The sequence below is a fragment of the Mirounga angustirostris genome, unplaced genomic scaffold, assembly GCF_029215605.1.
Source record: "Mirounga angustirostris isolate CCGP_5_RB_7025 unplaced genomic scaffold, mMirAng1.0.hap1 SCAF_1, whole genome shotgun sequence".
In the NCBI taxonomy this organism is placed as follows: Eukaryota; Metazoa; Chordata; class Mammalia; order Carnivora; family Phocidae; genus Mirounga; species Mirounga angustirostris.
The window spans coordinates 158962337-158977279 of NW_026991709.1; the positions used below are offsets into that span (position 1 = coordinate 158962337).

A 14943-nucleotide genomic window follows, 5' to 3' on the forward strand; every position below is an offset into this window, starting at 1 on the left:
TACTAGGCGGGTGACCTGGCAGAAACATGGGCAAGGGGTGACTGCTGGGGGAGTCTGCGTGGGAAATGGGGACCAGGAATGGGAAGAAACTGTAGGTGTGGGGCAGACGAATTTCAGGATTTCTCATTTATGAGCAATGGCAACTTTTAAAGGATGAGGAAAAAGCCAGAGGCTTAGGTTTGGACCGTGAGTTGGGGCTGGGGCCACCGTGTTCACTGGAAGACCTGGCACTCTCCAAGTGCTCCACTAGATAGTAGGTGCATGCCGCCTCCTTAAATCTTTCACAGAGGCCCCGTGGCCTAGGTTGTATTAGCCCCATTTTACTGATGAAGAAACTGAGCCTTGGAAAGGTCATGAAACTTGCCCAAAGCTCAGAGCTAGAGCACAGGGCCTGGTGTACCCCCCCAGGAGCAGGGGCCATGGGGGAGAGGGGGAGCACTCACAGAGGACTGAAGGAAAGGGGAGACTTGGGACCCACCCTTTGAGACCCAAGCCCGTCTGGGTTCTCTGCGCAGGCCCACCCGCACAGGTGTGGTCATGCTCGCAGCTCCACAGAGGGCTTTTCTGGGCCCTGCCCCGAAGACAGAGCTGGCTCCCTTGGCTTGCCTCCCAAGGATTCCTTACCCCCCAAAAAGCCCAGGGATATCATTAAAAACAATTAAAGCCCCAGTTGTATGGAAAACAGAAGACTCAAACATTGGTATAATTCAATTTAAAGTTTTATGGGATGACAAATGCGTGGAGGGTGGCTGGGAGGAGGAGCATAAAGCTTCCTGGCAGACCCCTTGTCACTTTTACGGTTCTCCATTGTTGCAGCAACTGGGAGGTTCATAACCAGGGTTTGTTTGCGAGGTCGCTATGGAGGAGCAGGGGCCTTTCCTGGGCCATGTGGTAGGAAACCAAATCCATTCCCTTCCTCCCCGGCTGCCACATGGAGGGCGGTGGTGAGCAAAATAAATCCAACCTATGCATGGGCAGCTGTCCATGTGGCACGGGAGCCCCACAGAAAACAACAGAATGCACAGGCACATAGTGGAAATGATTAAGGTGCTGCGAGTGCCATGAAGAACATTGTAGGGTGCTCCAAGGCCCTGAGCGGGTGCCCTGAGCTGGTCTCAGTGGGAGAGGTGTGCAGGTGGGGAAGATGCATGTGGGCCCTGCTGGGAGTGGGAACTTGGCCTGGGCGCCCAGGGCCAGGAGAAGAGCCAGAGCAGGCAGACATGCAGACAGGCAAAGCCCCCTTCCATCTCTAATCCTAGAATTGGGTCTTTGGGGGTCTGTGGGCCCCCAGGCTCCTAAAGATCCTCTTTTCCTTTTCATATGGGGCATTCCTTATTTCTTAGCAGGGATCTCGGAGAGGAAGTTCTCCTTGGCTCCCTCCCCTCTTTCCCCAGGGGCCAGTTGGTCTTTTGTTGAGGCCCCAATGGAATTTTTGCGTAGAACAGATCCCACCTCTGGTCAGCCAGCACAGTTCTGCAGAGACACAGCCAGGTGGAAGGAGAAGTGTGTTGAGTGCTGCTAGGACTGCGTTTCCTGGCACCAGTGCTCAGAGGGCAGGAAGCCTAGGAGGAGAGCCAGGACAGCGAGGAGGGGCAGATCTCCTCTACCTCATCTCCTCCCTGCCCCTCCAGTGCATCGCTCCTACCTCCAAGAGCCATGTGGGCTCAGGAGCATGCCCATGAAGTCCCTGGGGCCTGGCAGGGTCTCAGGAGACAAGGGGCTTTCATCAGTTTATCTTGGGTGAACTAGAAGCAGCAGAGATTCTGAGGAGCCTGGCCCTAGAAATGCACATGAAGACAGCAATGGGACACCATGCCTAATCCATCAGCCTGGCAACAGTTAAAATGCCTGCAATACCAAGTGCTGGCGAGGGTTTGCACTGCCCATGTGGGTGGAAGCCGGCCACTTCAGAAAGCAATCGGTGAGACTTGGCGACACTGGACTATAGCCCCCACGCCAGCCTTCCACGCAGATACCCATGCTAGAAAAACGCTGTGCGTGTGGACGGGGCCATGTGTATAGGAACGGTTACTGCAACATCATCTCTAGCAGCAAAAATAGCAACTTGTGTCCATTGGTGACGGCATGGATAAAAGGTGGAGCTTTCCTACAAAGAAATAACATGCAGTGGTCAAAAAGAATCACCTAGATATGTACAGAGATAGCAGTATCTCTGTTTAGATAAATATATGCTAAATAGATACATAGATCGGTATCTCTATTTCCTAGGAAGAACAGATGTCAGAAACATAATACAGAAAGAAGGAGGCAAGTGGGAGTGAAGCAATAATATGGGACAATTTGTATAAACTAACAAATATATATACTATCCGGGGACACACACATGGGTCAAAATGTATAAAATAGAAGGACACATAAGGAATTCATGAAAGTAATTGCAGGGAGTCGAGGAGGGAAATGGGACTAGAGCTCTTCAGCTTGCTGTCAGCATGAAGTACGAGTGACACATCTTAGCGGTCAGTTTCAGGATGGGAACACAGGTGGTTCTGATGTCATTTGATTCCCCATACCTTTGGTGATGGTTTTCATTTCTCTAAAAAACAAGTGGGTAAGAATGGAGTCCCCAGGATCCATGTGGTGGTCTCTTCTGCAGTCCCAGAGGTGGTGCCGGGGTCTGTACCAGCAGGGGAGGTGCTGGCTGCCCCCAGGGGCCCACACTGCTCTCTCCTAGTGCAGAGTCCCGAGTTTGGCTTTTTGTGTGAGAGGCAATTAATGCATTAGGCTGGGGTGGGGTGGGGGGATGCCTTATCTGTACCCGGCCTAGCTCGAAGAAGAGGGAGAAATAAGAGCAGCCAAATTGAAACCTTATTAAACAAAATTGGTTAGGTCTGATGGAGCCAAACCTAGACTGATCTTTAAAAGCTTATTTCATTTTTCCCCCTCCGGTCTGAACCTCTTTGAATTGAAGTAACTGATCCTGCTGTAAGCTTATTAGTGTCAAACCTTGTGTGTTTCTTTTCCTCTCCGATTTACATTTTATTAAGTAATGATGAAGTTGCAAGGCCCCGACCCTCGCCTTTGGCACAGCCAGGAGCTTCCAGGCTCATTAGTGGAACGAAAATGGATAATAGAGGTCCAATCTCATTACAGCCAGGACCATTATTACAAAAATCTCTGCACATCAGAAAAACTGCTAAGCGCAGGCTATTGTCCACTTCTTTGAAGCATCTGTTGATTCCGTAGAATGCCGGGAGGACCCTAAACACTGTTGTTCCTTTGCAGTGTATTCTGATGTCGCTGGGCCTCTCCATTTCTTACCCCGCAGAAGGAATGCTGCCAAAGAACTCCCCGCGTGTGAGTGAACCTCACTACAGTGCTTGTAACTCATTTGGATTTCCATGGTGGAGTAGATGTGTTTTTATGGCATGATATAGTAAAAGAATTTGGGTTTTCATGGTGGGCAGATCTGGATGCTGTGGATAAATGTCTTAACCTCTGGGACCTCAGTTACCTTGTCTATAAAATGAGATCATGGTTAGCCACCTAAAAGGTTGCTCATGTCTGTAGAGCGTCATCACGTGTAGGTATCTGACCAATGTTGAGGGTCTCTCTGTACAGGTCATGGGGTAAAATCATGGAATCCAGCATTAGCTGGGTACCACTATTCCATGCAAGGTGCTGTGAAGAGCAGAGATGAACGCTTTATGATTTCCACCTTGAGCCACTTCTTTTGGAGGTTTTCAGTAGTCTCCAAAACAGAGACCAGGTCCTTCTGAGTATAGTACCCTACAGAGTCCTCAGGATGCTGGAGAACTATGCTTCAGATGCTCAGAAGACCAGAAGGGGTATCTGAGTGTGTCAGGCCTGGGAGTGCACAGAGGGTTCCTTTGCCCGCTCATCTACTCCATCAGCAGACATTTTCTGAGTGTCTGTCCTGTGCTGAGCACTGTGCTACCCGAACACAGACATGATGGCGGCTAGGAGGGAGCAAAGCAGTTGAGAAGTTGGCTCTGAAGCTGTCTGCTGTGCTTGGCCAGGAGGAGGCCGTTGCTCACCATGGCCAGGGCAGCCATAGTGGCCTGGGCAGGGGAGGGAGGGCCTGAGCTGTGTCTGTCCCCACCACTCCCAAGTCTCGGCTTCCTTCTACCCCTGAGCAGGGTCCCTTCACAGTGGAGTCTTCCCTCTGCCCCTTCCCTGGAGCCATCTTTCTGGTTCTCACCACATGGGCATCCACATCGATGGTCCTCCAGACCTAGAGCAGCCTGGCGCTCTGCTCCCAGCGCCCACCGCCCGGGCACGGTTTCTGCTTAGCTGGTCCAGAGACCAGCCGTGGGATGTCAGGCCTGCCTTGCAGTCCCTGTACTCATTGTCCCAAGTCTCAGCCTATTTGCTTTGTGACCTTGGAGACATCAAAAACCTCTGTTTCTTCATCCCTAAAATTAAATGTAAAAATATTGACCTGCCTTGTAGGGTTTTCATGAAGAATAACTGACCCAGATGATGATAAAGCCTCTTTGTTAGTCAGAAAGGGCCAAATTGCTTAGCAAGCACAAACTTGAGTTTTAAAAATTGTTTGCTTGCTTGATGTATTCCTTCCTCCCTCTCTCTGTGGGTCCATCCTCCCTTTCCCAGAAGTGCTTGGTGCCAGAAAGAGGGGAAGGACAAGAGGAAGAGACTTGGCAGCCACCATCCCCTCTCTGACTCGAGCTCAGGGCATGGGCCTGCCTGGCGGTCCCACGCAGAGCCACCTCCCTGCTCTGCCACCTGCCTTCTCTGCCACCATCCTAACTGCGCCCCACCAGAGAAACCTGCGTTCCTCGGAGAGGCTTGGAAGGCTCCTTCCCCTTGGTTGTCCGGAACCTCCCAACTCCTAGCTAGCCTCAGGGCCAGCCCTGCTCTCACAGCATGGCTATGTACCTCCATGCGCCTTTGTAGATGTATACATCCCAGACCCAGACTGGAACTCCCTGGGGGCAGGGACAATACTGCACCCATCCATGGCTGCATTCATTCATTCCACAAATAGGTGTCGAGGGCCTCTATATGTCTGCGCTGGGCACTGAAGATAGAAACAGAAGTTAAAGAAAATAAAAATAAAGCCCTCGCCCTCGTGGAGGTTACATTCCAGTGTGGGAGGGACAGTCAGTAAGCAAATATATGATATGTCACGTAGCGATGAGTGCTATGAAGAAAAATAAAACAAAGAAAAGAAGATAGGTATGGGGAGCTCTTACTGTGGAGTCAAGGATGGGTTCTGATAAAGAAACATTTGAGTGGATAGGAAGAGAAATAGGGCATCTGGGGGAGGAGCATCCCAGTCAAAGGCCCTGAGGTCGGAGCACACTTGGCATGTTTCAGGAGCAAGAAGTAAGAAGGCTCATGTGACTGAAGTGACGTGAATAGGGGCTGCAGGGGAATTGTAACAAAGTCAGAGAAATGACAGGGGCCAACTGTGGGACCTTGGGGTCCCAGCAAGGATGTTAGTTATACAGTAAAGGGCTTGGAGGCGAAAGTGCAGAGTCATATCTTATGTATAAGCTGCTCTGTGGAGAACAGGCTGCAGGGAAATGGGCAGTAATCAAAGCCAGGTGGGCCTGGGAGCAGGGTGGGCAGTGGTTGCAGAAGGGCTCGGGCACTGGCTCTGTTGAGAAGGCGAAGTCTGCTAGAGCGCCCGATGGCTGGGTACATGTGCGAGAGAACAAGAAGAGCCAAGGTGGAACCCACAGTTTTCACACGAGCAGCCGGAAGCACCCAGCTGCCACTTCTGAGACAGACAGATGGAAGGAGAGGAGTCTCAGATGTGGTAGGCTGGAGGTGGAAACCTGGTAGACCTCCAGGGGGAAAGGCCAGAGGCAGTTAGGTGCGTGAGCCTTCTTTGTCTAGCCCCCAGCCTCCGCCTCTCCTGGAGCTGCGATCTCTGTGCGCACCTGCTGCCGGCCGCCTCACGGACCTCTCCCAGGCACAGATCTCTCAGCGGCCCCTCCTCCCTGCAGCTCAAGGCTGTCCCTCCAGCCGGAGCCTGGGGGTCCGTCCTCATGTGCCAGGGTCTCCCTTGTCCCCGCATCCGGTCTGCCAGTACACCCCAGCCTTGTACTGCACAAAGAACTCTCAGAGTTCCTCCCTTGCTGCTTTCCCTCTTTCCTTTCTTATTTCGCCACACCGTGTAGCCAAAGTGACCTTGTCAAAGCATGTGAGAGCAGGTGACATTCCTCTGCTCAACCCCAGGCCACCACAACCACCGGGGGCTTCTGTTGTCCTCATGGTGAAGGTGGTGGGCCCATGTCTCCAACCTGATGCCACTGCCCTTGGCCCCCACCCCGCCAGCCAGCCCACCACCTTTCAATCCCTCAAACAGGCCACATTCTTTCCCACCTCAGAGCCTCAGACCTGCTCTGCTCTTCCCTCTGCCTGGAGCCCCTGTGGCTGGTTTCTTCTACTCCCTCTGGTCTCAGCTTTAGCGCCACCTCCTCAGGGAAGCCCTCCCTGATGACCCAGGAAGGATTGCGTCACCCAGTTATTCTATCCCATAGCACCTCTCCATGGTTTTGTAATCTGCATTTATTAGTTGATGATTTTATAAGCTCCCTCTGCCCCGACCCCCAGCAGTAGACTCCAGAGTCTGTTCTGCTCGCCCTGTATCACGCCGGGGCCTGGGCCTGGTACATGAGAGAAACTTGATAAATACGTGTTGAGTGAATGTACATATACTGCCTCTGCCACTCAACTTGGATATTAGTAAATATGAGTGAGTTGTTGAGTAGATGGATGGACTCTCTCAAAGTTGGCCAGTGAATGAAAGGAAAGCCTGTTTTTTTCCCATTCTGGAATTGGCATAACTACTTCCCGCATTTCGGTGTCCCAGATGGGCTCTCACATTCTTAAAGGCCATCTTGAAGAATGTGGGCTTGTCCGCGAGCCTGCGTGCTGCTGCCGCGGCCGCCGCCGCACGCACCCACGAGAGCCCACGGTCGTGCCACGCCACCCTGTCCCTGTCTTATCTGTTTCACAATTTCCTGTCTGGGCCCTTGAAATCTTGATTTGCACAGTTATTTGTCTTTCTGCTCTTCACAGTGCCCTCTTAAAGCATTCTTTATTATTTCAGTCCTAAGAACACAAGCCCCGTTGAAAGGAACATGCTTTTAATGAAGCCTGCTTGGAGATGGGCTTGATGGTGGGGGGTGGGGGCCGTCAGGGTGGTGAGGGCCCTGCGCCTCTGTCCCAGGGAGCATCCTGAACACCAGGAGCTTGCTCAGGCCCCAGCCGCTCCAGAATCTCCACTCCATGCTTTCTTTGCCATGGGGGGCATTTCTCTTCCAGAATCAGATGCAGCCATTCTCTTTGGATGGGCTGGATGTTTAGCTGGGTCTGCCATAAACAGCGTCTGTCAGCCAGCCTCTGCACTAGGCACCAAGGTACAGCAGTAGGAACCTGGATTTATTTTTTTGTTTTTTATTTTTTTAGATTTTATTTATTTATTTGATAGAGAGAGGGAACACAAGCAGGGGGAGTGGGAGAGGGAGAAGCAGGCCTCCCGCTGAGCAGGGAGCCAGATGCGGGGCTTGATCCCAGGACCCTGGGATCATGACCTGAGCCGAAGGCAGACGCTTAACGACTGAGCCACCCACGTGCCCCGGAACCTGGATTTAAAAGGGGAAATACACAAGTTTGATAGGCAAAAATTAAGAAATCTGGCCATGCCAGACACTGGAGAAGAACCGGATCCACTGAGAGTCTCTGGCCTGTGGGTGGAAGCGTACATTGGTACTTTATTTATCTAGCAGACATGAGCCCTCACTTGCTCCTGACCCAGCAGTTCTGGTCCAGGGCCCGCGTCTTCCAGAACCCTCCCTGCACTGTGCATCAGGCGGGAGTCTTGTTTGAGAGGGAATTCATTGCATCGTTTTCCAGGGAAAAATTGGAAATGACCCATGTGCGCATCAGTAGGAGGCTGAATGGGGGTCTGTGTGTGCCGTGCGACATACAGCATCAGCAACAAATGAGCTGCAGGTGTAGGCAGCACGGGCAAGAACTCTAAAGTTCAAACACTCAGAAAACAAAGTATTGGTTAGGCATATGTACTACATATGTAGTGAGCCTCCGCACAACCATGTACACGTATATATATAAAAAGAAAGGAATGCCACACACCAAATTCAAGAGAGTGGTTGCCTCCAGCTGGGGGGCAGGCAGGAGCACTAGGTGGGGAAGGAGCACAGAAGGAGAGTGAAGTTATTGGTAATGTTTTAGTTCTCAGGGTGAATGATGGGGCCATGGATATTTACCCTATCGTGATTTAACTCAGTAGGTACGAGGAGGCACAGACTGGCAGAACCATAAAGCAGCAATGGCAACACAGGAAGTCAGGTTCAGAGCAACCCAAGGAGAGTAACCAGCTCAGTCTGGAGTGAGCAGGGAAGCCGTTTCAGGAGGTCCTCTGACATGAACAGGAATTTTAGGTGGAAGAAGTCCCAGGGAGAAGGGTCCTCACAGGCAAAACAAATATGTGGTTCTGTATGTAGGGAATTGTTCAAGCTTCCCCTGGTTGTGGCTTCACGTGTTGGGGCAGGCCATGTGGTGGGAGGCTCCAGGGAAGGCCATGTGGAGAAGCCAGGCAAGCAGAAGTCCTTGGTGGGGCAGCAGAGGGGATGTCAGGAGGTGCAAGAGCCCCTACCCTCCCTGAGCAGCTTACCCAGTGTGGGGGTGGGGGGGTGGCGGCCAGCGGGCTGATTCCCCATAGAATTTCACATGACCAAAGGATCTTCCTGCTCACAACAGCTATACCCAAAAGGTTTGAAAGTGGTGATGTGCAAGAGAGGAGCCCGTGTAGAAGTCAGTGCCAAGGAATTGCATCATCCGACATGTGTTTTAGAAAGCTGGCCTAGAGAAGGGAGATTGGTGGGGTGGGGGCCAGAGGACAGCTCACCCGGCGGCTACAGGCCTCGGGGGGAAGAGCTGTGATTCGGGGCCTGCCTCGCTGGGCAGACGCTTAGTGTAAGATAATATTCTCCAGTTACTCTGAGGTGCATTCCTGAAAATCTTAGTTTCCCATTGCCCTTGTAGACCATTTCAGAGATGTTTTATGTTTCTCTTTGATTGATCTTGGCTGTGGCTTTTGACACCGCACTTCTCACTTTCTCTGCCCCCTGACCTCTTGGTTAGGTAGTTAATGATCTTTAAACAAACACTTGAGTATTATGGCTCTCCAAGAAAGGGCCTGGCCTCCTGCACCCGGAGCCGCTCAGCATTCTCTCTTTATCCAGGGAGAAAACGAGTGCTCCCCACACCCGGGCTTTGCAGATGGGGATGCTTGCAACCTGAAGGCCAAAGTGTCTTTAACTTAACAAATTTTTATGAGGTTTTCTGAAATACATTACCCATTTCTTTGCTGCGCTAAGCGTGATCTCATCTCCTCTCCGACAGTGGATCTTAGGAATGTTCATTGATTTCATGAACGTTTATTAGAGCCTTTCCTATGTCTGTTCCTGATTTACAAACTGTGGGTACAGAAATCTGCCTGGTGTAGTAGTTGGTGTGGTGGTTTCCAAACAGAGATAAGATCCGGTTACTCCTTTGCCTAAACTCCTCTCCGACTTCCGGCCTGCCCTCTCCTCCCTGCCCTCCCTGCTGCAGCCCTCCCGCCTCTTTGTTTATTTCTCAGACCCACGGAGCCTCCATCCTCGGCCTATACATTCATTAGCTCCCCTGTTCAGAACTATCTTTTTCTGGACCTTCACATAACTTCTTATAATTAGGTCTTAGCTGAGTCATCACCTCGAGAGAAGCCTTCCCTGACCACCGCTCTAAAAAGCCAGACCTCCCCCCACACCCTAGGCCTTCTCTATATGTTATATACGGTATACATATTACATGTAATATAGTACTTTATATATCATAATGTATATGATTATGTTATGTATTTATACGCAAAGTCTTACATATTAATTCCCTCAGTACAAACTTAGTTAATGTTAAATGTATATGTAGTTTTGTTGCCGTTTCTCACTCTATTCCTACCCCAGAACAGTCCCTGGCACACTGTAGTCCCTCAGTGTGACCTGCCCTGGAGAAGCCCAAGCCCACAGGCTAGCAGGCAGATTGGTGCAGAATAGGCAGAGACAGCAGAGCAGGCTGTGTATGACTCAGAAGGGCTGGGGTAGCACCAAAGAGAGAGAGACAGATCCTGCCCACTGGGGGTCAGGGTAGACTTTCTAGAGCAGTGGGGTTTGGCCTGGGCTTTCAAGGACAGATGGCCATAGTTTGGCAGTCTGAGGACCTAGGGAGCCATCTTGCATATGGTGACAAGCCTCTACAGAGGGCTCAAGGCAAGAAAGTGCTGGAATGGAGTCTGGGGTGGAGTAGTGACTAGGATGGAGGGAGCTAAGGTAGCTCAGGATTTGGCTGCCGTGACCACCGCCCACATCCTGGACCAGGGTGCCCTGTGGGCCTCGTGTTTGCAGGGTGGAGCTTACTCTGGCCAAGGGGAGTCTGAGCGCCCCAGAGCTCCTCTGGGTTGCCTTGCCAGGGGCCAAGTGAGTATTGGCAGTACTGGGATAGGGACTTCTCCAGCTGGAGCCCTTCCCCCCAGCCTCAAGGCTCTTCGTTTCATGAGCTTTCTCTTTTGCTACCCACCAGGTGGTGAAGAAGGTGAAGTCCATGCAGATGTTTCACATGCCTGTCACCTCAGCCATGCAGGGAGACCGACTGGGCATCTGCGTCACCCAGTTTGACCCCAAGCTACTGGAGCGTGGCCTGGTGTGTGCCCCTGAGTCCCTGCACACTGTCCACGCAGCCATCATCTCTGTGGAGAAGATCCCGTATTTCCGGGGGCCCCTGCAGACCAAAGCCAAGTTCCACATCACGGTGGGCCATGAGACAGTCATGGGCCGGTTGATGTTCTTCAGCCCTGCCCCCGATAGCTTTGACCATGAGCCTGTGCTGGACTCCTTCGACTTCTCTCGAGAATACCTCTTCCAGGAGCAGTACCTAGATAAGGATTTGGCACCAGCGGCGACAGAGAGTGATGAGGCTAACAAGAAGACGGGCCAGGCTACAGAAGGCCGCTGCGCTCGGCAGCAGTGGGCCCTCGTGGAATTTGAGAAGCCTGTCACCTGCCCTCGGCTGTGCCTGGTGATTGGCTCCAGGCTAGATGCGGACATTCATGCCAACATGTGCCGACTGGCCTTCCATGGCGTCCTGCTCCATGGGCTGGAGGACAAGGACTATGCTGAGAGCTTCTTGCCCAGGCTGAAAGTGTATAAGCTCAAGCACAAACATGGCCTTGTAGAACGGGTAAGCAGTCCCTCCACCCATCATCCTTCCTTGTCGGGCTCTGGTAGCCGGGATGGACACAGTTGGAGTCTGTGATGAGAACCAGGAAGACCTCAGAGGCTTCTGGTCCCAACTTCTGACATTTTAAAACAGGGAAACTGAGGCCCAGAGTGGCTGAGTGGCCTGAGTTCTGCTAACCCTCAGTCACAGAGCGGGGCCTGAACCAAGGCAGGGGAGCCCCACTGCACCTGCTCCCATCCCTGCCCTCTACTCTGGTGGTGGAGGTGGCCTGTGTAGGGCAGAGCAGCCCTGGTCCCTCACACAAACTGGTTTCAGACAGCAGCATTTCACCTGGGCCAGAAGCCAGCAGGATCAGTGGCCTCCTTGAACTTCAGATAAGAGGCCGGGCCTTGTGCCTCACAGCCTGATGAGCAGGCCCTCGCTCTCGTGGCCTCAGTGGGGGCTGAGCCTCCATTAGGCAGGGTGGCTGCTGGGTCATATCAACAGATATGCCAGTCATATCGACAGAGGGAGCATAGCTGGTCAATGCAAGGCAGGCCTGGCCAAGCGTGTCCTCACCCTGTGGGGTGGGGGAAGTGAGGAGTGATGGTGGCAGGGTGCCAGAGGGCAAGAGGTGGGAAGGTACCGGAAGGTGACAGAGTGAGAGGGGCCAGGCTGCTGGCTTCCTCGGGTGCCTGGCATCATCACCAGATGCAGGTCTTTAGACATGGGTGAGCCAGTCTGGTTCACAGGCCTTTCATGAGAGTGGGCAGTTGCGGTAGCCTAGAGCCTAAAGGGGTCCTGAAGTCCTGGGATTACCTTCTGTCAGGTGCCCCCCCTCCTTTGTCTTATCACTGTAGGTCTCAGTGGGAATCCCTGCCTCCTGGGCCTTATAGAGATGGGTGGAGAATGTCCAAACGTCTGTCCAAACCTCACTCCCTGATGTGGGCCCCTGCAGGGCAGGGGTGGCTGTGAGTGGTCTTGGGACTCGTCTCTGAGCCGGGTGAGCTCAGAGCTTAGCTGTGCTAAGACCTCAGTGTTGGGAAGCTCAGGTTCCAGTGGAGTCTGCCTCCTCAGCAGGACTGCAGTTCTGTTCCTTAGACAGCAGGATGAGGGTTACCCCTCCCGGTGCAGCACCCTGCCCAAGTCAGCATAGGCTCCAGCATGGGGTCTGACCCTTACCGAGCAGGCACTCAGGAGAAAGTGTCAGGGCCTTGGGTACCAGCCAGGGTCGGGGTTTCCACCACCAATGCCCACCCTGTCTCCTTCCCCTCTCTCAGATCCCCATGTTTCTTCTCTGGAACTCTGTCACTGCAGGAACTCCCACTCTCCTCCTCCTTGTCTCAGGATTCTTCCTGGTGCTCAGGCCTGATTCCCTTCCTCTCCTGACTGTATCTAGACCTGCCCTCTGAGGGGGAATCAGTAGAAGTTTCTTACTTACCCCCTCACAGTCCATCCAAAACTCAGGATCCTCAGCTCTGTAATCTCAGGCCTTCCACTTTGAGGCCAACCTTGCCCGCTCAGCTGGACAGGCTTGGTCACCCTGCGCTGCGGCTGGAGTCCTGGAACTGGAGCCATGTCTGTGTCGTCCCGTCCAACACCCCCCCACCCCACTGCTGTTTGCTGTCTGTCCATCTGTGAATGTTGGCTTCCTCCTCTGCAGAGCAGCAGCCTAAACTCCCAGGGCTGCCAGGAGGGCTTATGGGCCAATCATGGGGACCACTCAAAGGCTCCATCAGCCGGGGGCCAGCCCTGAGATGTTGATTGAAGACGAAGGTGATAAAGTGCACGTCACTCGTTTGTCTCGCTTGATTTATTAGCAGTATTATGAAGCATAATTATTCTCTGGTGAAATATCTGTCATGGAGTAATGTCCCACTTGATGAGTTCACAGGTCTAATTGCCCCACACAGGCCTGTTGGTGGTGGAGCAGCAATTACTTCCTTCGAGAATGAGGAGTGTGGGTTTGTGAGGAGCAAGTAAACATACTATCGAATGCCTCTTGCCTCCTAAGGGCAGTGGGGAGAGCCAAGGAGATGTGCTGACCCAAACCATACCACCAATCTAGGGCATCCCTGGGGCCACCGGCCCTTTCCTCCTCAGTCCAGGGAGGCCAGAAGTGGAGGCACAAGAGCCCCAGACTTGCAGTCGACAGATCCCACCTAGACATCCTGAGCAGAAAGGCTCCCTTCAGCCAGGGACTGCTTCAGACAGGGCTGTGGAGGTGTGTGGAGGGGTCCTGAGACTGGGATCCTGTAAGGTAGGAAAGGGCACGGTACCTAGGGTCCCCCTACCAGCCGCTTAAGGCCCTAGCTGAATGGACACCTGTCCTGTGCCACAGATTCCCTTCTGGGCCCAGGGGCAGGAATACACCTGCCTCCTGCCTCCCTCCACCCCATCCCTACTCTATTTACTCAGCACCTACTGTGTGCCATTACTAGTTGCATACGTTGTTTTGAATCCTTATAAAAATTCAATGAGGAGGTTACTACTTTTCCTATGTACTTTTTTTGAAATTATTAAATAGATCACTTTCTTCCTCCTAAAATTATATGTAAATATTTGGGAAAAGTAATATATGTGCATGGTAAAAAATAATTCAAACAACACAAAATTACTCAAAAAAAAAAAGCTAGTTTTATTCCTAGTCTGAACTCGGGCCATCAGGGCCCCTCTGCAAAGGGAGCCACACTGGAAACCAGCTCAAGAGATGTGAAGCAACCTACCCGAGGTCACAGGATGGTCAAGTCAGGATTTGAACCCAGCATTGACTGGCCTCTGAGCCGATATCTTTCCAGCATGTCTGGTAGATTCTTGCCCAGTGAGTTGAGAGGCTGGCATGCTCTCAAGAAGCTGGAGTATCCTTGGCAGGAGACTTTTCTTCCTAGTCAGGTTGATAATCATTGAACTTGGGATCACATAGACTGGGCTCAAACCCTTAGCTGTGCCATGTAACAACTGTATGCCTTGGGGAGCCATTTTATTTCAACAGCCTCATTCATTTGAGGAACAAGCAGTCTCCACCTCACAGGTGAAGTGGCTTCATATGTAAGAGTTGAGTCTAACTCAGGGGAAGCAGGAAGGAGATTTCCTAGTACAGCTCACGAGTAGAAGGCCAGACATACTCCAACGGGCAGCCCCATTTGCCTTGAGCAGGACCCAGAGTACACAGAGATTTTCAGATCACTTGGTTGGCCACAGTCTTTGCCATGTGGCAGACTGGTCAAACGTGCAGGCCTGGGCTTCAGTCCCAGCCTGACCACCTCCTAGTGTGGAAATGTGGGCAGATCCAGGAAATTTCTCAGCACTGCGCCAAGGGGTGGGAGCTCAGCTTGGGCCTCTAAGACATCCTCCATTTATAAACAAGGAAGGCCCAGCCCTATATGGATATGTGTTGAATGGACACTTTCCATCTGGACAGACTTAAGGCATATAGTCCTTCTGAGCCCATTGCCTAAAAGACATTATTCATTCATATATCCAGATGTTTACTTAGCTCCTGTGTGTGCTGGGGATATAGCAAGGCAGACAGAGTTCTTGTTCTCATGGGGGAAGCTGACAAGGAACAGTACCTTAGATGCTTTCAGGTAGTAGTAAGTTCTAGAAAGAACGTAACAGTGAAATAAATACAAAATGCTGAGGACAGTGCATGGCACATAAGGAGGCCAGCTCTTAGCCCTCCCCAGGTTTTCTCTTACTTCTTTGCTCTGCTTC

General features: G+C 52.1%; 1 protein-coding gene across 3 annotated transcripts in view; it reads left to right on the forward strand.

Annotated features, from left to right (window-relative positions):
- EEFSEC (eukaryotic elongation factor, selenocysteine-tRNA specific) overlaps positions 1-14943 on the forward strand; it is a 245902-nt gene that overhangs the window by 171174 nt on the left and 59785 nt on the right. For 2 of the 3 annotated variants that reach the window (XM_064591223.1, XM_045904217.3), the window contains exons 5-6: positions 3244-3315; positions 10594-11250. In XM_064591223.1, coding sequence (XP_064447293.1) covers positions 3244-3315; positions 10594-11250 — 729 coding nt within the window. The remainder of the gene's footprint in view (positions 1-3243; positions 3316-10593; positions 11251-14943) is intronic. The other variant, XM_045904218.3, reaches the window with a different exon arrangement.